This window comes from Sminthopsis crassicaudata, chromosome 5, assembly GCF_048593235.1.
Source record: "Sminthopsis crassicaudata isolate SCR6 chromosome 5, ASM4859323v1, whole genome shotgun sequence".
Lineage (NCBI taxonomy): Eukaryota > Metazoa > Chordata > Mammalia > Dasyuromorphia > Dasyuridae > Sminthopsis > Sminthopsis crassicaudata.
The window spans coordinates 314,101,546-314,124,217 of record NC_133621.1 but is presented as its reverse complement, the minus strand read 5'-3'; the positions used below and the strand labels follow the sequence as shown (position 1 = coordinate 314,124,217).

Here is a 22,672-nt window from a genome sequence, read left to right as displayed (position 1 = left end):
TGAACAAATGAAGGACGTGTTTAATTGGAACCACCAAAAATAACCTGATTCAGCACATGGCTCTTGGGATCCAAAAAAAAAAAAAAAGCTCTGAGACATTAATTCTGTGCTGCAGACCAAAGGAAGCCCGGTCTGGCCTCCTGGGGCTTTGGCCCAACCTAAGCAAGCACAAGCAAACTCGCTGGTGGGCTCATGGGGCACCACACAGCCTCCCAGCGGTGGAAACCTCGGGGCAGCCTGAAGAACCATCCATTTCATAGCCACGATCCTGGAGGCCCGGGGATGAACCGTCCTGGCCAAGGTCACTGCGGGAGGTACCGAGACATGAGCCTGAGCATCTGAGCGAAGGGCCCGCTGGTGCGGGAGGATTTGATCCTCAAAGCTGGGGCCAGGCCGGGTCACCCAGAGTACGAGCTTCTCCACGGGCAGATGGATGGGCTTCCGGAGCTGCCTCCATGTTTCCCTTCCTGGACAGGTGTGAGAGGACTTACTGATGCGCACTGGACCGGCCAGGGTCAGTCAGGCCAAAAGGCAGCCGGCCTAGAATCAGCCACCGGAGGTCCGGTCAAGCCAAGGGCCAACGTCTTGGCCCAACAGCCTCTCCCTTTTCACGAGCGCTAAGTTTCACAACAAACAATCCAAAAGATAAACAACACGGGATATAAATGGCCACTCTGAAAACAATCTGGCCGGAGAACGTCACCCCCATGCTCTGACTCATCACATGACACTTTGGGGAGGAAAAGTTTGAAAGACGTCCTGTTGGAGAACGGAGCTGGGAATGCGAAACAAAAAACGCCAACACAGGCAAAAATAACAATTTGCTTTTACCAGACAGTTTATCAACTGCTCTATGAGTAACCAAGAAAATCCCACTATTATTTTTACAGATTGGAAATGAATCTAGACCAAGAACAACACGAATAACTCAAGTACAAAACGCACGCTTGTGTTTACATTAAATTTGATGAGCATAATATATTCGTCACAGTACTGCAATTATTCCCTGAAAATAATACTATAAATATTATTTTGACAATGTAATTATAGTTATTCCTTCAACAGTGGCAGAAAAGTCCTGGCTTTGGTCCTCTGTCCCCAACCTTTCAATATACACAGAATGAGATTCTCACACACAAAGAGTCAGATGATGACGGGAAAAGATGAGCATGGGCACATTACCGGTGAACTAAAATAATTCTTCGGAGCTTATAGGCTTATAGAATATTTTAAAAATCACAATCTTGACATGCAAACACAACACAATGAAGCATGCACATAACAGGCTCTCTCTTCGGCATGAACAGAGAGCCGTAAGTGCCAGCCTGGGTTCTAAAGACTAATAAGGAGCCTAAGGAGAGATTTCAAGGAGCCCATGAATGGGCATCTGGGAAAAAAAAAAAAAAAAAAAAAAAGACATCATCATCCAAATCACTACTGATAAGAGAGCTGCAATTAAAATAACTCTGAGGTACCACCTCACACCACTCAGTTTGGCTAAGGTAAAGGAAAAGATAATGACGAATGTTGGAGGAGATGTGGGAAAACTGGGACACTGATACATTGTTGGTGCAATTGTGAATGGATCCAACCATTCTGGAGAGCAGTTGGGAACTACGCCCAACTACACCCAACTCTGATCCTGCAGTGTCTCTCTGCTGGGTCTATATCCCCCAAAGATTTTTTTTTTAAGTCAAAAAGACTCCCATGTGCAAAAATGTTTTAGCAGCTCTTTTTGTGATAGTGAAGAATTAGAAAGTAGTATCCAGGGCAGCTAGGTGGCGCAGTGGATAGAGCACCAGTCTTGAATTCAAGAGGACCCGAGTTCAAATCTGGTCTCAGACACTTTAATACTTCCTAGCTGTGTGACCCTGGGCAAGTCACTTAACCCCAGCCTCAAAAAAAAAAAAAAGAAAGAAAGAAAAAGAAAAAGAAAGTAGTATCCTATTGAAGCCTATCCATTAGAGAATGGCTAAGTGATGGTATACAAATGTTATGGAATATTATTGTTCTGTAAGAAATGACCAACAGGATGATTTCAGAAAGGCCTGGAGAGACTGACAGGAACTGATGCTGAGTGAGATGAGCAGAACCAGGGCATCATTATACGTGGCAACAAGACTATACGATCATCAATTCTGATAGAAAGGGCTCTGTTCAACAATGGAGAGAGCCATCTGCACCCAGAGAGACTGTGGCTACTGAATGTGGATCACAGCATAGTATTTTCACCTTTGCTATTGTTTGTTTACTTGTTTTTTTTTTCCCTTTCTTGTATTTTTTTCCCTTTTGCCCAGGATGACAAATATAGAAATATGTTTAAAACATTGCACATGTTTAACATAAATTGGATTAATTGTTGCCTATGGAGAGGAGAAATGGGAAAGGAGGGAGAAAAATTTGGAACACAAGGTTTTGCAAAAGTGAATGTTGAAAATTATCTTTGCATGTGTTTCAAAAAATTAAAAATCTGTTCTCTAAGAAATGACCAACAGGAGGAATACAGAGAGGCTTGGAGAGACTTACATCAACTGATGCTGAGTGAAACGAGCAGAACTAGGGGATCATTATACACTTCAACAATGATACTGTATGAGGATGTATTCTGATGGAAGTGGATATCTTCAACATAGAGAAGAGCTAATCCAATCCCAATTGATCAATGATGGACAGAATCAGCTACACCCAGAAAAGGAACACTGGGAAATGAGTGTCAACTGTGAGCATTGTTTTTTTGTTTTGTTTTGTTTTTCTTCCCAGATTATTTTTACCTTCCGAATACAATCCTTCTTTTGCAACAAAAACAACAACAAAATTCGGTTCTGCACATATATATTGTACCTAGGATATACTATAAGATATTTAATATGTATGGGAATGCTGCCATCTGGGGGAAGGGGTGGAGGGAAGGAGGGGAAAAATTTGGAACAGAAGGGAGTACAAGGGATAATGTAAAAAAAAAAAAAAATTACCTATGCATATGTATTGTCGAAGAAAATGTTATAATTATAAAAATTAATTTAAAAAAAGGAAAAAAAGAGAGGAAAAAAATTAAAAATCTATTTTTATAAAGACCATCTTATTTTCACCCAATTTTTATTTTTAATTCTGATAATTTGAAGTTTTTTCTTCCTTTGAGAAAATCAAAATAGCTACCCCACTCCCCCAAAACCAGATACTACTTTAGGAAGTTATCTTTTAATTTCCTTTTTTTTTTTTTTTTTTTTTTTTATTATTACCCACTAATGGCATTGCTAGATCAAAGTCATGGGGGGAAAAGGACATTCAGTGAACTTACAGATTTTAAGAATTTCATAACTCTTTGGGCATAATTCCAGGTAGCTCTCAAAAATGGTTGGATAAGTTGTTTTGATTTGCATCAATAATGATTGAGAGCATTTTTTCATATGATCGTACATATTGCTGACTTCCTCCTCCAAAAACTGTTTATTCATATGCTTTGACATTTTATCAATTGGGAAATGACTCATAAATGTGACAACCCTCTATATAATTGATAATAAGGCCTTTATCTGAGAAATTGTTTATAAATTTTCCCCAAAATTTTCTACTTTCCTTCTAACCTTGGCTATATTGTTTTATTTATACAAAATCCTTTTAATTTAATGTAATCAAAATTATCCATTTTAGATTTCAAAATACCCTCTCTCATTTATTCATAAATTCTTTTCCTATTCATAAGTCTGATAGGTAATGTACCATGTTTTTCTAATTTACTTATGATGTCTCCTTTTATCTATCATCTATCATTTTAACTTTATTTTGGCAAATGGTTTAGATATTGGTCTGTACCCAATTTCCAGTTTTCCTAACAATATTTAATCAAACAATAAATTCTTATGCTAAAAGCTTAAATCTTTACATTTATCAAACACAAGATTACTAAAATCATATACTATTGTGTATTGTACATCTATTCTATTCACTATTATTACACAAGATATGGTATTAGAAATGCTAACAAGACAAGGAAAAGAAATTGAGAGAACAATCATAAGAGGAAACAGAATTATCATTTTTCACAAATAAGAGTCAACTAAAAATGTTTTTTATTTATTTAAAACTAAATACAAAATGAGAAAAAAAAAATAAACAGAAAAAGACAGAGGAAGAAAAAACAAAAAACACTTATAGGCCCAACAGAACATAAGGAAAGGTTCAAAGTCTGTAACAGTACATTTCTATTTCAAGAAAACATATATAATAGTAAAAGACATGATATTCATGACTGTCCATCTTCCTTGTAGATTATTCTTTTGTTCTCTGCTATTCACTTTTTACTTAAATCTATTTTCCCTTTTCATTGCCCCTTTCACCTTCCCTAAGCAGACTGCAGTTAAGCAATGATATATCTGTGTCTGCACACACACACACACACACACACACACACGTCCATGTATATATGTATGCATGTATATGAATATATATGTGTGTGTATGTGTGTGTATATATCTCTATACCCATATGTATGCATCCACATGCATCCCTACAATTACATGCATTTATACAAAGATAAACCTTTAAATAATATTAACATGGCCAATATATAATATACATTTCTTTCTTGACTCAATCTTTAAGTGTGACTTTGAGATCAATAATTACCAGTCCCTTTTTTTTCCTAATAAATTTTACTCCTGATCCTTGTTACTGGATTTGTATATATCTCTTATTTCCTATAACTAATCTATTTTAATTCTACTCCTTAACTTGCCTTGCTATTACTTAATCTCTTCCCATCCATGTATCCTTCCCTTATCTTCTCCCACTCTACTCTTTTCACTCCCATCAATCAGTACACCTTTTCCTAATGCTGTGAATTTATACATCCTTCTATATCCTACCTTATCCTTATCCATTCCCCCTTATTACTTTATAGATTTTGGAGGTTGCTATACTCTTCATGATGTGTGTGTGTGTGTGTGTGTGTGTGTGTGTGTGTGTGTGTAGTTCCCTATTTATCCCATTTCTGATGTACGTAGGCTTTCAGAACTACCAGCCTTCCTCCCCTATCTAATGCCTCTGTGTCAGTTCTTCCCATTCATATAACATATTTAATAATTTTACCTTTTCCTAAATAGTTTTGCTTTTTAGAGTGAGATTATACAACCCTCTGCCCCAATTTTTCTTTTGTTATTATTGTTATTGAGTCCCTTGAAATTAGCTTTTGATGTTGACTCTTATATGTTAAATTTTCTATTGAGTCCAGGTTTGGTTGAGACAAAATTCTTAAAATCTGTAAATTCATTTAATGTCCTTTTTTTTTTTTTCATTCAATATTACGCTATGGATACTTTTGGCCTCAGGCCTAGCTCTTTTGACTGATGATACATAATATTGCAGGACCTACAGTCTTTTGTTGTAGCTGCTGATAGATCTTGTACAATTCTTACTGTAGCCCCAGCATATTTTGTTTCTTTGTTTATTGTACAATTTTCTCTTTGATCTGGGGTTTTGAAATTTAGCAATAATGTCCCTATATATTTTCTTTGTAATATCTCTTTGAACTGGTGACTAGTGGATTTTTCCTATTTCTACTTTCCTCTCTTGTTCTATCACTTCAGGCCAATTTTTTTTGTTGTTGTTGTTGTTATTTCTCATATTATTGTGTCCAGCTTCTTTTCTTGGTCATAGCTTTCAGGTAGTCTGATTATTCTGATGTTTTCTCTTCATTAATTCTCTAGATATATTGTTTTTCTTATAATTCACATTCTTTTCTATTTTTTCATTCTTTCTAGTTTATTTTGTTATTTCTTGGTCTCTTATAGTTTCACTGGTTTCTCCTTGCCTAAATCTAATTTTCAAATAATTATTTTCTTCTTTAAGACTCCAGCTCTCCTTTTCTAATTGGTTGACTTTTCATATTCTTGGTTTTCTGGATGGTTCTTTTTTTAGGTAAGGATTTTATTGTTTTTTAGTTTTTCCTCAACTCTCTCATTTGATTTTTAAAGTCTTTTTTTTTTAGTTCCTTTATAAATTCTAAGCAGGTAGCCATTTAACAAGACTTTGGGGTAGGAGAGGCTTTTTTTTTTACTTCAGTGTCTTCCTCTGAAGATGCCTTTCCTATTCCCATCTTAGGTTTCTATGGTTGGGTTCTTTCTCCTTTGCCAGTTCATTTTGTTTTTTATTTGTTTTAAATGACCTTCTCTAGTCCTGGGATGGAGGATTGGAGGTATTGCTTCTGGCATCTCTTCAGTTCTCTCTGGCCTAGAACTCCACCCTCATGTAAGTGCCCACAGCCAGCAGCAGCCCTGCCTTATTGCCTCTGCACCCCCCATGCTGGGTCCTTCCCAGGGCCATATCTGTGCACCATAACTGGGTCTGGCATTCTTAATCAGCCAAGGACCCTTCAGTCTTCCAAGCTCAGACTCCTAACTCCCCAAACTGGCCAAGAGGCCTGTAATCCAGGCTGAGGTTGTGAGCTAAAGCTGGCCCCAAGGTTCCCAATGTCTGTTTCTGAGGAACGAGGCTAGAGGTATTTACACTTCACACTCCCTTAAAGCATCTTCCTGAAGTCTTTCTTCCGTTGTTCCCAAGGACCCCAGTTCTGCCCCAGTTTTATTTGTTTTTCATGGTCTATGTTCCCCCTGAGGTGAACAAATTTTGTTTTGTTTGTGGGGGAAATCTGAGCGCTTGGAATTTCCTGACCTACTCCTCCATTTCCCCACAATCCTCCCCCTCAACTAAAAATGAAATAAAAACTTCAGCAAAGTTGTAGGATATTAAATAAACCCACATAAATCATCAGCATTTCTGAATATTACTGACAAAACCCAATAGAAAGACATCAAAAAAGAAATTTCATTTCAAATAACTACAAAATACATAAAATACATGGGAGTCTATTGGCCAAGAAACACAGAGAAACTATATGAATATAACTACAAATAAAGACAAATAATTTTTAAAATGTTAATTGGTCCATGGGTAGGCTGAACCAATATAATACTGACAGTATAGCCTAATTAAGTTGCTTATTAAGTCCCATACCAATGGAAATATCAAAGGATGACTTTATAGGATTAGAAAAAAAAATAACAAAATTCAGCTAGAGGAATGAAAGGTCAAGATTATCGAGGGAAAAAACAGGCAGGGGAAGGAAGGGCCCCTAGTAATCTCATAATACTCAAAATCTCAAAATACACATTTGGTCCTAGACAAAAGACAGAAAGGAATGGATTAGGCATATAATACACATGAGCCCATTAGCCTGGTTTTTGGCAAACCTAAAAACTCCAACTCTTAGGATGTTACAAAAAAAGACAAAGAAACTGTTGGGAAAACTGGAAAATGGCCTAGAAGAAAACCACATCCAGAACAACAACTCACACTATCCACTGAGACAAACTCCAAATGGGTATCTGACTTGACATATTAGATGGCACCATAAACAACTAGAGAAGCTGGGATGAAATTATCTCTCTAATCTATCAAGACAGTAAGAGGTCATGAATGAAGGACAGGGAGATCACATATGATAAAATAGACAATTCGGTTACATAAAATTAAAACTGTTTTGCACAAATGAAATCAATGCACCTAAAATTAGAATAGAACAAGGGGAAATTAAATGCAGTAAATTCTCCAATAAATATCTCATCTCAAAGACATAAGGTTCAGATTTAAACTTATAAGACTGAGAATCACTGCCCAAAAGATAAATGGTCAAAGGCTATCAGTAGGCAATTTTCAGAAGAAAAATTTCAATGTAAAAGAGTTCCACAAAACACTAGTAACTAGAAAAGTACAGATTAAAACAACACTGAGATTCTCCCTCACATCCATCAGGGCCAACTAACAAAAAAGGGAAAATGGCCAATGCCAGAGGGAATGTGGGAAACAAGCACCAGTACAAGGTCGGTGGAGCTGTGGCGGATCCAGGCTACCTGGAAAGCAAGCTACAACTGGCCAGGCCCCAAGGCCACTTTTCATGGTTTCTGAGTTTGCTTCCTTGTGTGTACCTCTGGGCTCTTCAGGTTTACGAGAAAAGACATTTCATTTTTGTTCCTGTCTTCCTAGCCCAGAGCTTCGGGTGGAGATCAGCCAATGGTCTAATTCAGTGGCAGTTTGGAAGAAACATGGGGATACCAAGTCCCACTGCTCCCCACTGCTCTATCGCAGGATTAGAGATGCCAGCAGCGGTGCTCCCACCAGCTGGGCAAGGTGAGATAAAGCTCCCACAGGGGGCTCAGGGATTGGTGCCAGGGGCAACCTCTGAGGGGGTGGGCCGAGTCCCAGCTGAGTGCAAGGCCCTGAGAGGGGAGGAGGCTTGTCCCAAAGCAGAGGCAGAGGTTCCGATGAAGCCTCTGGTCCCAGAGCAGTTCTCAGTTCAGCATATTCCCAATCTCATTCTGGAACCTCCCTGAGGGCAGGAACATATACCTCGGGACCTTGTGTGCAGTTGGTGCTTAATGAATGCATGTGGCCTGGAACTGGACACCCACTTCTGATGACTGTGGAGCAAGGCCATGAGCTGCGGGTGGCCAAGGCTGGGGCTCAGCATGCAGGCCCCAGACCACTTCTGCTCCTGAGCAGGCCCATGGAGGCGTGGAGCAGAGCCATCCCTCCTCCCCTCGTCTATGGCCGTGGTGTTCGATGCACAGGACGTCCTTCTCCTTTGTTTATTAAAGCAAGTTCATGGATGCCAGGGGAAGGACCTCGGCCTTGTGCTGGGAGCCGCTGCGCCATGCACTCCCTGCCTGCCCTGAGCCGGGTCTGGGCCTGAGGCCCTCCCCCCAGTACCCCAACGGCCCACTCAGAGAAAGGGCCAAGAGTCGCCGGCAGCCCAGGCGTCTGGGTTTCATTTACTGACCCCTCACTGCCATAATCGCCATTTAATCACGGCGTTTGGTACAGCATTTCCTTTGGGGTCACTGTATTTAGTAATCCGTCATTAAACCAGAAAACTGCTAGTCCCAACCACAGCCCGTGGGCTCCTGCCAGGGATACCAGGAGAGATGACCCCTGCCCCCTCTCCAGGGCTCTCCTGCACCCCCCACTGCTGAGCCCCCGGGGCTCTGGCTGACCTCAAACAGATGGGCCTTTGAAGCCACAGCCCAGACCTCCTCAAGCACACACGGAGGCCCGGCCTCTCGAACAGGACACAGGACTAGGACTTGTGCCCGTGGCTGGGGCGTCCCCCTGGACAGCCAGGCCAGCAGGGGTTGATCCGGGAGAGAGAGGCGGTGCACTGGCCCAGCAAGCTGAGGCTGTCCAGGGCCCAAGGCCGGATGGAAGAAGGACCCCCTCACCCCAAACTGGGACAAGGATAGGCTCCTCCTCCCCGTGGCTTCCCAGACCCCCCCCAACCGCACGAGGAAGGCACTGGACACCTCCAAAGTTAGCTTCTTGTGCTCAGGGCTGTGGCGCTCCAGTCTTTCAAGGAGAAGCCCCCTGTCTGCAAACAAGCTTCTCCTATGTGAAGGACATTACCCCCACAAGTCCAGAACCAGCCAGGGAACATGCCCCGCCATCAGTGAACAAGGCACCCTGAGGAGCCCCCAGTCATGGCATCACTGCTGGGGGGGCCTGTAGTCCCCTGGAGATCTGCCACAAGCAGCCCATCATGTGGACAGATGGGGAGGGTTGGACAGGGGGCTCAGTGTCATGGAGGGAGCCAGGCCCTGCGCTGGGGGCAGGCCCAGAATCTCCATCCCCCACACCTCTGGAAGGCCATAGTCCAGCAGACCCAAGGGCGCCAGTGTCACCCAGTCCCCGGGGGTCTTGTCCAGTGAACCACTCCCAGCAGTCTGAGGTCCTGCTCCTCGAGAAAAAGAGCAGGGCCGAAGGGGCCTGGAGTGATGAGGGACCATGGGAGAGGAGGGGCCTGAGGAAGGACTGCAACTTACCCGTCAAATGGGACTCCTGCTCCATGTCCAGCTTCTGAAATAAATGAATCAGCTCCACCGTGCTGCCGATCAAGTTCAGGTTCCTGTGAAGATTTTCACAGAAAAAGGTCAAACTGAGCACTTTCCTGATTCAGGTGTCCCATGGCCACCCCGGCTCCCTTCACAGCTGTCCTTCCAATGACTGGGGGGAGAAGGGCACTCCCCCTGCTCCTGGGGACAGAACCCCGGGTGGGCCCTTTGTGTCGGCAGTGGGGATCCTCGCTGTCCACCCCGGAAATGCACATTCTCCCCCACAAAGGGACAGATGGCTCTCCGTGGCCCCTGTGAGCACCTAAGCCCATGGAGGAGCCCCTTTTGGAAACATGGCTTTAAATGCATAAAATAAAGCACATGGGATTGCCGAGGAAACCCATCTTACTGAAACATTAAAATAAAACTTAGCTCTTGGAACTCAGGCCAAGACCTCTTGCCTCCCTGTGGCCCAGAGCGCATCCTGCATCCCCGGCCTGGGCCAACCCTAACCCCCAAGGGCCATCCCCAGAGGTTCTCAAAGATCCCAGAGGGAGTCGTCACCCACCACCCCACCAGGACGGGGCCCAAATCCCAGCTTCAGAGATGGGTGGGAGGAAGAGCTCTTGGAATTGCCCCATTCTCACAGGCCCAGGTCCAGGCCTTGCAGCTGGGGCTCTGGGCTGTGGGCGAAGATCCAGGTCACGCCAAGCTCCCAAGAGCTAGCCTGGCCTCCCAGCCCCCCGCAGCACAATGCCCACAAAGCCCAGTGAGCCACAGGACCTCTTCTCCGAGGGCCAGAGTCCATGCAGCCTATAATCTAGCCTCAAGAGGGGACGAGGGGAAGCAGACAATCCAGGAGCTGGCCACACCCCGGGAGCCAGCTGGGAGAGCCCCAGAAAACAAGCGGCCAGGAGGACTAAGGCACGAGGAGGTCATCAAAGCTCTCAGATCAAAATGGGCGCTGTGGCTAATCACTTGGACTGCACCGAGGAGGCACCAGAAGAGGAACAAGCAAAGAAGGTACAGCGGCAACCTCCTGATTCCCACCACTCCCCATGAGGCCGAGGGGAAGGCCGGGCGGGGGCGCCAAGGTGGTACCCAACAGGTCCAAGGATGAAAACAATTTGAAATGGAAAAACAGCCCCCCAGCCTGGCCACGTGGCCCACTCTGGGGAATGACAATCCTGGCATTCCTGGCTGTGGGATAGGAGCTCTTGCCCCCGAGGGGCTGCCAGGTCCGGGGGCATGCATCAGGCAGGAGCCTCATCTCCCCAGAGCTGTGTCGCCACTACAAAGCAGGCTGGGTCCCGACAGACGAAGGGCCAATCATACGGGCCCTGTCTCGGGGAGCTGCCACCCAAGCCGCCCACCATCCTGCCCTCCCCAGAATTCCTTCCGAGCAGATTCCTGGCCCCGAGGCCACGATCAGTCCGTCCCCTAGCTTTGAGGATCAGAGCACACAGTGGATGAGTCGCTCTTGAAGGCCCAAGGACAGGCTTCCCCCGCCCCCGGGCAGGCCCCGTGCCCATGCCACCGCGGGCACTCTACCTGATCGTGCTCTGGTTCCCGGGGCACTGCACACAGGCGTTCCTCAGGCAGCGGAAGCACTCGGCCAGGAGCTGCAGCTGGGGCTCCAGAGGTCCCCGGAGGCCCTCGTCCCAGCAGGCCAGATGCACCTGGCGGGAGGATTTTATCAGGATTTGCCTGATGCTCTGGAAGACACGCTCAGGCGCAGTTTCTCTGAAACAAGAGAACAGCCGTAAACGGGGGGCTTCCCAAAACAGCTGGGGGGGGTCACCACAACCCAAGTCAGCCTCCTGAATCCACACCAGGAAGCCTGAAGGGGGAAGCCAGGCAGGGTCCCCAGACCAGAAGCTGCTGTCGCCACATCTCAGCGGCCCCCCGGACCAAGGGGCCAAAGGCCACTCAGGAGGGGAGAAACACAATCCTACAGAGTGTCAACACACAAAAACCTCAGTGTCTGGGAGAGGCAGCAAGGGGCGGCCTGCGCCAAGAAGACGTGGGGCAGGTCCCGAGTCTGACCGACATGGCTGAGGAGAGCCAGAGACTACGCCACCTGTGGGAAGAGAGCATCCTCACTGGGGAGTCCCTCCCTCCCAAACACTGTCACCCCAAGACCACCAGCTCTCCGGATGCCACGCGCAGCAGAAGTAGTCTGAGTGTGCGGTGGGGAACCCACTCTGGGCCTCCCTTTCTCATCCGCGGGGCCCTGCCCGCTCTAGCTCCCTCACGCTACTTGCTCTGGGTGATGTTCTCCTGGAACCCAATCACAGTCTGATTTAAGACCAATACATCCTCAGTCCTCGGAGGATCATGGGTTTCTCAGCCTTCATGTGACTGAGCAGGAGCCCAGACCCAGGGGCGGGGGCTCGGGGGAGGGGGGGGCGGAGTGTGTGGGGGGGTGCCTGGCGGAGGATTCTCCTCAGCCGGCGGGCTCAAGAGCTTTAGTTTTTGTAATTGTTCTCTGGGAAGGGGAGAGGGGAAAGGCAAAAAAGGAACCCCTTGTCAAGGGAAAACATGAGTAGTGGAGGGCAACAAACGACGAAATGTCCCCCTGTCTCTGACTGTGTATACACACTTGCGGACTATATTGCACTCTGCTCTATTTCACTAGAGGAGGCTGCATTATAATGTAGCTATGTTACACTACAGAGTATACTACATAATGGTACGTTCTATCATAACGTATTGTAGTATGGACTATATTATACTCTACTACAGTTTTGTATCATGTTACACAACACACTATGCTATTCGTTCTCAAACCATGGCCCACGGGCCAGCTGCGGCCCACTGAGGACGTTTATGGGCCCGCCGGGTTATGGCAAATGGGCCGAGAGGGTGAGCTTTTGTTTTTACTCTAGTCCGGCCTCCCACCGTCTGAGGGACGGGGAACGGGCCCCCTAGTTAAAGAGTTTGAGGACCACTGCCTACACTAATACCATATAGCACGTGGCACTCTTCTATTGCTAGAGTATTACACTACATTGTTTATATCACATTCTATACAGCATATTACATATTATGCTATGCTATATCACATATGATGCTCTGTACTATATTCTATTATGTTACATTATATTTTATTATATAGTAAACTGCATTATCTACTATACTGTATGTTTGTTATACTTTATTACATTTTATTAAATAGTACACTATATCATACTATTGTTATGTTGCATTGTGCTACACTATTCTTTTTGAACAAATTATACACTACACTGTATTACGCTTCTATATTATATTATATTATCTTTTATCACATTATACTATGTATATACAAACTATATTAATCTTCTACCGATACTATATAGCATATTAAACTAGGCTATATGACACTGTTATCTGATATTATATGGTACTATACTACATTGTGTTATGCACATATATAACATAGTATATATATTATATATTGATATTATACCGTATACCATATTACAAGGGTTGCATTACACTATACTCTATAGGAGATTTTACTAAATGACTCTTATTTTATTATTATTTTAATTTATTACTTTATTTATATAATATATATTATATATAACATATCATTGTATATTGATATATAATATAAATGATATATTATTACTAAGTAAATATACTATACCATATATAAATATATGTATATAAATATATATAAATATAATATAGTATATTATGTTGTACTGTTTTATTATGCTATACTATTATATTTTAGTAAGTTACATGTACTATACTATATATACTTCTATATTATATTATGTTATATATATGTACACATTGTACCGTATGATATTTATACCAATACTATCTATTACATTAAACTATGCTATAATACACTATACTACACTATTATAACATATTATATTATATGGTACTATAATATGTCGTGTTGTGTATATATAGTATAGTATGTATATTATATATTGATATTATACTATATTGTGTATTATGCTATATACCAAAAGATACCATATTACACAGTGTTGCGCTACATTATATTGTATATTATACTGTTATCCACTATACTCAATTTTATTAAATGCCACTATTTTATCACACTATTATATTTTAACAAGTTATGGACTATACTATATTTTACTTCTATATTATGTTGTGTTATATGATCTTAGATCAGTCTTTATAATCATTCTGTGAGCTAAGTATCCCCCATTTCACAGACGAGGGGCCCGCTGGCCCCCCTGCCTTGAGTCCACAGCTCTAACCATTACCGCCACCTAGCTACTCCGACACTAACGGGAGGTGCAGACACTCTAAAAGCCGCCCCCCGCCCCGACAGTTCACCTCACGCACTTTCCCTTCCTCCTCAATTTTTCACAGATTTGAAAAGATGCCATCTGGCCAAAAGGGCCCCAGTACTTCCTGATGTTCCCAAGCCAGGGCCGACCTCAGTGAAACCGGCCCTCCTGGGAAGGCACCTCGGCAAGGGGCCGTGACCAGGCTCGCCCTCATTTTCCCAAGAAGGATGCGGGTGGTCAGCCCTTCGGGGGAGGAGCCCCCCCACGCCGACAGAGAGAGAGACACTGAGCTCCTGGGATCCCAGGGGCCACAAGTGCTTGCAAAGACACTCAAGAACAGCCTCCGGAGGCTCCTATCAGATAGGGAAGGAATGTATACCCTGCAGACAAGGCACAAATGAGGCACCAGTGCAGAACAAAAAATCCTTTGAATCATACAAAAGGTAGAATTTCCTTTCCGTCAAGTTTGAACAGATCTGGGGTTTTAATCTAGGCAGGCCCGGCTGGGCTAAAATGGAAGACGAGAACAGACAGCTCTAAGGCTCCTGGGATTGCCACTCACAGAGAATTACGGGGGGCTGAAGGGGGGATTCTGAAGGCTGGTCACTCACTCAGTCCAGGCCCTTCCAAGTGCTGAGATGCACCCCAATGCCTTAGATTTAGCTCTCCAGGGGCAGAAGGGGCTCGCAGGGACACAGCTCCCATTATTGAGAAAAGAACAACCTTCCATCCTAGCCCGCCTGGCACGGGGAACTCCCACAATCTTCTCAGGAACCACCAGGCCCAAAGTTCCCCACTGTCAGCCCTCCACTTGGGTTCTTTTCTCCAGACCTGGGCCAGACTTCCCTCTCATCATCCTCTGCTCACTCTCCAAAAGGATCAGTTATGCTGAACCCCCTGGGCCCGCACAAAGCTCCTTCTACTCTAGCAGCTCCTCCCACCCTCCTTGTCCAGAGACATTGGTACACCCACCCTGGGACACCTCCCCTTCAATGGTCATTCTGTTGGTCAACCAGCATGAACAGTCAGTCAATTAACCAGCATTAATTAAGTGCTGACAAGGTGCCAGAAGGGAGATGACAAGGACTAACTGGGGGCAGTGTCAGTGGAGAAAAGGGGGTCACAAACAATGTTAATTTGGTTCAGGGGGGCAGCAGAGGGTCAAGAAGAGTGGGGAGATGGCAAGCCTGGGTGACAAAAAGATGGTGGGGCTAGAAAGTTAGGAGGAAGAGATAGTTTAGGGCAAAGAGACTAAGTTTAAATTGGAGGTGTCTATGATAAATCTGAGTAGAGATGCCCAACAGAGAGCTGGCAATGCAAGACTGAAGTTCTGCTATGCCCAAAGGGTTACCCCACCGGACCTCTGCTTTGCCCCAGCAGTGCCATTCCTGGGCCTCTATCCCAAGGAAACCTTCAAGGAGGGACAAGGACCCCCGTGTGCCAAAACGCCTATAGCAGCTCTCTTTGTGGTAGCTAAGAATCGGAAAACAAGTCGATGCCCATCCACTGGGGAACGGCCGAAGAAGTCGTGGTCACAAGAAATAAGGAGTGAGCTGCTTTTAGAAAGGCCTGGAAAGACTTCCACGGACCGAGGCCGAACGAAACCAGCAGAACCAGGAATCCATCGTACACAACCCCAGCAAGACTGTGCGATGCTCAAGTAGGAAGCGGCGGCTTCCACTCACTGGTTCTGTGACCCAAAGTCATCCCACGTGTCTTTGGACAGAAAACGCCCCCCGCATCCAGAATGAGAACTATGGAGACTGAATGTAAATCAGCACATGCTATGTTCACTTCTTTTTTCTTTTTCTTTTTTTTTCCTCCTGTGGTTTTTCTCTTTTGTTCTGATTTTTCTCTTTCAACATGATTCAAATAGAAATCCGGTTTTTTAAAATGAATGTAGATGTATAGCCAGAAAAAAAATTAAAATTTAATTAAATTTAAATGAAGGAAGTAGTAGATTTTCTTGAATAATTTGCCATTTCCTTCTCCAGCTCATTTTACAGATGAGGAAACTGAGGCAAACAGGGTTAAATGATTTGCCCAGTATCATCCAGTGGGTGACAAGGCTAGATGTGAACTCAGGTGTCAGTGCTCTGACTTCCCCACCACAAATTAGAGCAACTCCACTGACACTGAGCTTTTTAAGACTCACAAAAGGCTTGACATCTCGGAGCCTATTTGAGTCTCACCCCAGACCCACCTGTGGGGAGGGAAGTCGATGGATGATGTTAGATTACTGCAATGGTCCAGTCTAGCTCCTCTGAAGGGCCCAGAATAAGTCCTTCTCAGGATTAGGAAAAGTCCTTGCCCCACGTGTCGACGCCAATTTGTAATATTCTTGAATTGTGAGGGTCTGGTCGTCTGCTCAATTATAATCCTTCTCTGGGAGGAGATCTGTAAAATCTTTTCCTCTGTGCGCAGGTTTCTTGGGAGCTCTGAATCTCCTCCAACTCTTGTCCTTTCTCAAATCAGACTGGTCTTCTTTCAGCCTGGCGTCAAGACTTTATCCCAGAGTCAATTCTCTCAGACCCAATGCTGCCCTTCTTTTATCCTCCCTAAGAATGGGCATGGGATAATGCAAGGGCTTCTGGGAAGAATTACTCCAACCAATGAACTTGCTCCTCCTAGAATTCCTAAGGTGTAAACTCCCTTTAAAGGCCCAAACCAAAGGTCTGAGCCAGAGAACTGTCAAGTCAATCTGAATTCTCACCTTGTCACTGTCCAGACAACCTGAGTTCTCACAAGGTAATCCTAACAGGTTACATTTTATAAATGAGAGAAGTGAGATGCAGAAGTTAAGTGACTTTCCTTGGCTCACAGTGTCCCAGTCCCTACCCCAGGAAACCCACTCTCTCCTCCTTTCTGTGTGTCTCAAGGCCTAATACATATTCCAATTCTCCTGTGTTACTGTAGCTGAAGGCAACCTCTCTAGTAAAAATCACAGGCTAGAGAAAGCATCATCAGAAGAGAGAGGAGTCTGTAACTTGTCACCCCGGCTAGAGTGAAAGCTCCCTGGCAGGTCACTTAAATGAAAGGCTAGGAAATTAAGTCACTATTAACAGAGGATATACCAGGATCACCTTGGCCAGGCCAGTGGGCCCAGCACAAACACAGAGAAATGGTCCTGATGGGCCATAGCTAGATCACCTATCACCCTAACATCAACTTCAAAAGGGGAAAGGCCAGTTTGGCCCAGAGAGGCCAGGTGCCAGCCGGCCGCTCCGCCACTCACTCCTCAGTGCTGGATCACATGTTCCGGGAAAGCTGGGGAGGGAGCTTTCAGCTTGAGGTGCCATGCCTGGTCTGTGAGCTGAACAAGAATCTAGCTCAAAGGCAAGCTGGAGCAAAATAAAAATACAAGGAGCCAGAAAGAATTCAAGTGCCGAGGAGCCACACTCAGGAGCCACCACCCTAAAGGAAAAGCGAGCTTGGACAGTGATGTTCCAAAATCAGAGAACACACGTTGACGGAACAAAACTGAGGATAATCCCACAGGGGAAAAACAGACCTTGAATGAAACAGAGATCTGCCAAGCACTGCTGCCGAAAAGGCCAGGGCTACAAAGAAACTCTGAACTACTAACAGAGGAGTGAACAGAAACATAAGGAAGCAAACGGGAACAAACAATCACAAGGAACTAAACAAGGACAAACTGCTTATATTCCAATATAGGGAAATCAACACATTTTGGATATCTAAATGTGATGGGATAGTATTATGCTGAAATGAGCACAGGGATGGTTTCAGAATAAAAATCTGCAAAGGTTTGTAGGAACAGATGCAAGGTGAAGAGATCAGAAGTGGAACATTTATATAATGAGCACAGAAATTGTAAAAACAAGCAATTCTGAAAGAGTTGGGACCTCTGAGGAATTCAAGGATCAGTCAGGATCCCCAAGGACTTGGGATGACGTGCACTTCCCACCTGACAGACAGACTAAGGCCTGGCTTGGGGTGGAGAACAGGGCCTACTCTCTTTGGGATATGGCCAATGAATCCATTTATGTTGCTTGATCACACATCTGCGACAAGGATTTGGGTTTTTTCCTTCTTAGTTGAAGTGGGGACAGGAGACGGCAAAGTCAGATTTCTGCTGATTGAAAAAAAAAACAACTTTTTTGAAAAAGTTCACTGAGCTCCTTGGAGAGAGAACACTCACTCTCTTTCTGCTAATGCCGAACCTAGCCATCGCCCAAAAGACGTCGGACACAGAGGCCGCCTTAGTAATCGTCCGTCCCAGCAGTCACTTTCTACCAAGACCTTAAAAGTGAAGAAGACAGAGAAGGAATCAAGGGCTAAGGGAGGTGACACCCCAGGCCGTCCCACAGGACAAGTTACGTAGTACAGCTAAGATTTCCAAATCCAAAAGGGAGGACTCCGGCGCCTAATTCCTTGCGTAAATATTTTGTCTCAAATCCTCAAGGTGGAGAAGGCGTTTGGGTGACTAGGGGTCCGGCAGAAGCCTGCCCTTTGGGGGCACAGCATGAAGCACTTTCCGGGCCATCTGAACAGCCCTGTGACTCAGCTGCCAGCACACCAATTAAATCCCACTATAAAAAGAAGGCATTTTCATAGTCTCAGGGCAATTGTCTTTATTTTTCCCAAGGCCACAGCTTGGAGGAGCACATGGAACCATTTGCTAAGGGGTTCTGAGTCAACTGCGAAATATAGAAAACAGTGGTCAGTGGGAGCCACCCCTTACTAGCCCACCACACTCAATTATGTTGGATGAATAAAACAGACAGGAAACAGCTCAAGCCATGAGCTCAAAACAAACAGGTTACGGGAGCTGGGGGGGGGCAGCTGTCAGCACGGTTCCTTCAATAGTGGTTTCATGCCTCCTCCCTGACCTCCAGCGGCCCGCTCCGGTCACTCAGCAGCCCCGGGGGTGTGAGTCACCACGAGGCCCAAGGTCCTAGGAGTCCATATGGATTCACTAAAGCCAGTCCCCAAAGGCCTCCACCTGACGGAGGTTTAACCGAGTCCTAAGAGCCTATGTTTAGGTTAAATAGTCTAGCTAGGTCTTTCCACCGAGTTAGCATGAAGTGAGCTTCCTAGGGCCCACGTCCAGAGGGACCGGGGCTGAAAGCGGCCTTCTTTAAAGGGAAGGGAAAGCTGAGGCCACAGCCTGAGGCTGGGGAGGGGGCAGGGTGGGAGGGGAAGCCCCTAGGCTCCTGGCCCAATACTGCCCACTTCCCAGAGCTGCAGTTATTGGTATAAGCTAAGCTGCCATGTTCCCGCCTTTGTCTGAACCTGGAACCACACTTAATGTTTACTGACCTACGCCCTCACACTGGCTCTCGATGGTGAAGAACCGAATTTAACATGATGCATCTCCTCCTGGGGACCCAGCACTCATCTCAATGTGCCGGTGTCACAAACACACTAATGGGGACAGAGCCCCAGCCTTGGGCCCGGCCACGGCTGCTCCAGGAGGCGAGGAAGGAAGGGGCTGAGCAGGGGCCCGTCTCGTGGGGCAGGAAGCGCCTCCCTGGGAATGGCCTCTAGCCCAAGGAGCAGAAGTCAAGGATTCAGAGAGGGTTGAGGGGAGAGGGAGTAGATAATGTGCCCTGGGCTTTGTTCTGGTTTTTAAGAAAACCCTCCTGCAAAGACCAAAGGGAAGAAAGCATTATGCATTCATTTGCAGCTCTCTGACTGCTCAGGCTACTCTAGCTCCGCGGGGCCTACTGCCGGGGGTGCGCGGCTACCTGCTGGCCTTCCCACAGAACGCAGGCCAAAGGCCTTCACGCTCTTGCCCCTGATCCCCGGTCCCATCTCTGAGCTACGTCTGTCCCACCTGAGAAAAGCTCTGAGATCCTCCCGCTCCCTCCAGGCCCCCAAACTCTGGGATTCTGCCGCCGAAAGGTCGGCCTCAGACTCCTGGGACACGTACGCTGTCGGGAGGTCAGTCAAGGGGAGGAGGGATTCTGGCTCCAGGCACCCCATGAGGCAACGCAGGGGCTATAAGTGGTGGAAGCAGTCACAATGATTCAACAAACCACAGACCTTTTCAAGGTACAAACTTCTCAATTTAGCAAAAGGAAAAAAGCAAAGCACAGGGCACTTGGCGTCAGGAGACCTGGCTCTGAATCGCAGCTCTGCTCTGTTCGCCCTCGCCCCCTCACCGGCTCGGGGTCCTGACCTGTCCAACAAGGGGCAGGGCCAGAGGGCTAATCTCTAACGTCACGCTACAACACGCCACGTCACGCTACATGTCACATCACGCTATAACACACCCCATGCTACCAACACGCCATACACTACAACAGTCGGTCATGCTACAACATGTCACGCAGTACCAACATGTCACATGCTGTGTCAGTCTCACTATCAGCAGTCACATGCTACCAACACGTCACGTCACGCTGTCACATCCAGGGGACCCATCAATTCCTTCCCAGGCACTGACACAAGACGAGTCTCTGCCTCCAAAGCCCACAGTGGGCAGCTTCCCGCGGCCCCTACCTATCCCCCACTGGTATCCGCTCTGATCCCCCCAGCCTCTGCTGAGGACCAAGTCTCAATGGCACACCGGCCCAAGAGGCCAAACAGCCAGAGAGCTTAGAAAAGGGCCTGCAGAGAGCCCCGTGCAGGTCTCTGGGGGGCCTGGGAATACGGAGCTCTCAAATTCAGCCTCAGGGGCTGGGAAAAGAAGATACTCAGCAATCAGAGTGCCAAGGTGCCTTGACCCCACAGGACAATGGACAAGGGCAGGGAGGCCCAGCCCATCAGAAGAGCTGACGTTCCCCGGGGCACAACCTCCCCGGCCTCCCCCGACCTCGCTGCCATTTCTTCCGGCTCCGTCCTGGCCAGCCACCCCCCTTCACTCACACTCCCGGCACAGGCCGCCCACGGCTGCCATTCCACAACCAAGTGCTCTCTTCCTTCCCCCCGGGACCCTCCCCTCCCAGCACCCTCCCACATCCACCCCGCTGGGGCCTGTCCTGAGAGCCGCACCAGGGGCCTTCAGAGGAGCCGCTGAGGGACAGCAACCATCGGCCCAGAGAAGGGAAGGCGGCCAGGCCCACCACAGCTGCCTTCTAAAGTGTCCCACACCACAGGCACGACAGCGGTTCTGGCTGAGTCCTGGGTGAAATACAGAGACAAGTCTGGGGCAGAGCAGTGCCCAGCCTTCATGTAGCCATTCTTCCATCCATCCATCACCTCTCTATCCATCCTTCCACGTCATCTGTGCATCCAGCCTTTCATTCTCTATCCCTCCATCCACCTATCCATCTATCCTTCCACCCATCATCCAGCCTTCCATCATCTGCTCCATCACATAGCCTTCCACCCATCCTTCCATCATCTATCCATCCACCCGTCCAAAATCTCCCTCACACCTACGTCATGCTGCAACGGCTGCCTCGGAGGCCGTGGGCTGCTTTTCTCATGCTTATTTGGTGACCCGCTGGCTCTGCTTTCACACACTCTCCCACTCACCACCTTTGCGCCTCTCACATTCCCAGAAAGCACCTCCCCTCTGCATCCACTTCCAGCATCCCTGGAGCTCTCTGCGGCCCCACCCTCGCGCCCCGGCCAGCACCGAGCCTTCACCCCCTCTCCAAGGCACCTCGAAAGAACTTCGGGTAGGTGCTTGAAGGTTTGTTCCCGGAGGGCTGCCAGGCCCTTGGAGGCAGGCGCTGCCCTGTTCACAGCTCCGCGGGCCAGTGCAAGCCCATGGGCGGGGGATGCCACTAGAGTAGCCAGAGAAACCTGTCTGGGTTCAGTTTAATCCCAGGCCTCTTATGGCGGAATTCGAGTCTTTGGAGATTAAAAATCTGAACAAAAATTTGACCAAATCTGAGCAAGCTGATAAAATGATTGATGAAATAACAGAGAGAACAACAGAATCAGCCATGCCTGTCAAAACGAAGTCAACCTTCAATTGGGAAATGACAGTCAAGCAGAAGCGTGTGGCACAGTGGTGACACAGCACAGCTTGCGTCCCTCCCTGCTCAGTGTTCGAGCCCAGCTCCGGGGGCATGTCACCTGACAGGTCAGGGGTCAAGGCGGGGAGCTGGAGACAAAGTCCGGAGGGGAGGGAGGGGAAGATCTCCTGTGCAGCAGCACACACCTGCCATCCCCTGGGTGGAGGGCCCCAGCCCATCTCCTGGTGAGCCCCTCCGGTCACCTCCCTGCGCCAAGGCAAAAATGATGGTGCCCCTGGTGAGAGCAGAGAAGGCGCCAGGATGGGCTCAAGGAGATGGCAGCCTGGACCCCTCCGCTGAGCAAAGCACGGCACTCAGGAGGGCAAAGGGGGTGGGGGGGATGTGCTTGGGAAAAGGAGAAACTGAGGCTCCCAAGGCACCGTATGCAGGCCCATGCCCGGGAAAAGGGGAAAGCAGGACCCAGAGCCAGCCACGGGGCTGGGAGCCACCCAGGACCAAGAATTCTAGAGGGGCAATTAATGGCAACAACAAATGAGTAACAAATGCCAGCAGCCCAAATCATCTTGATTTCATTCCAGTCGGCCAAGAAATGTTGGCTGCTGAGAAGCTTAGAACAGGGGATGCCAGAGCTGGG

At 46.9% G+C, this 22,672-nt stretch overlaps 1 protein-coding gene across 1 annotated transcript in view; it reads right to left on the bottom strand.

Moving 5' to 3' along the window:
• Nucleotides 1-22,672, bottom strand: part of ATXN10 (ataxin 10) — a 67,370-nt gene that overhangs the window by 43,787 nt on the left and 911 nt on the right. The window contains exons 2-3 of the mRNA XM_074272164.1: nucleotides 11,430-11,621; nucleotides 9,870-9,952 (exon numbers count right to left, since the gene is read on the bottom strand). Of these exons, the coding sequence (XP_074128265.1) occupies nucleotides 9,870-9,952; nucleotides 11,430-11,621 (275 nt within the window). The remainder of the gene's footprint in view (nucleotides 1-9,869; nucleotides 9,953-11,429; nucleotides 11,622-22,672) is intronic.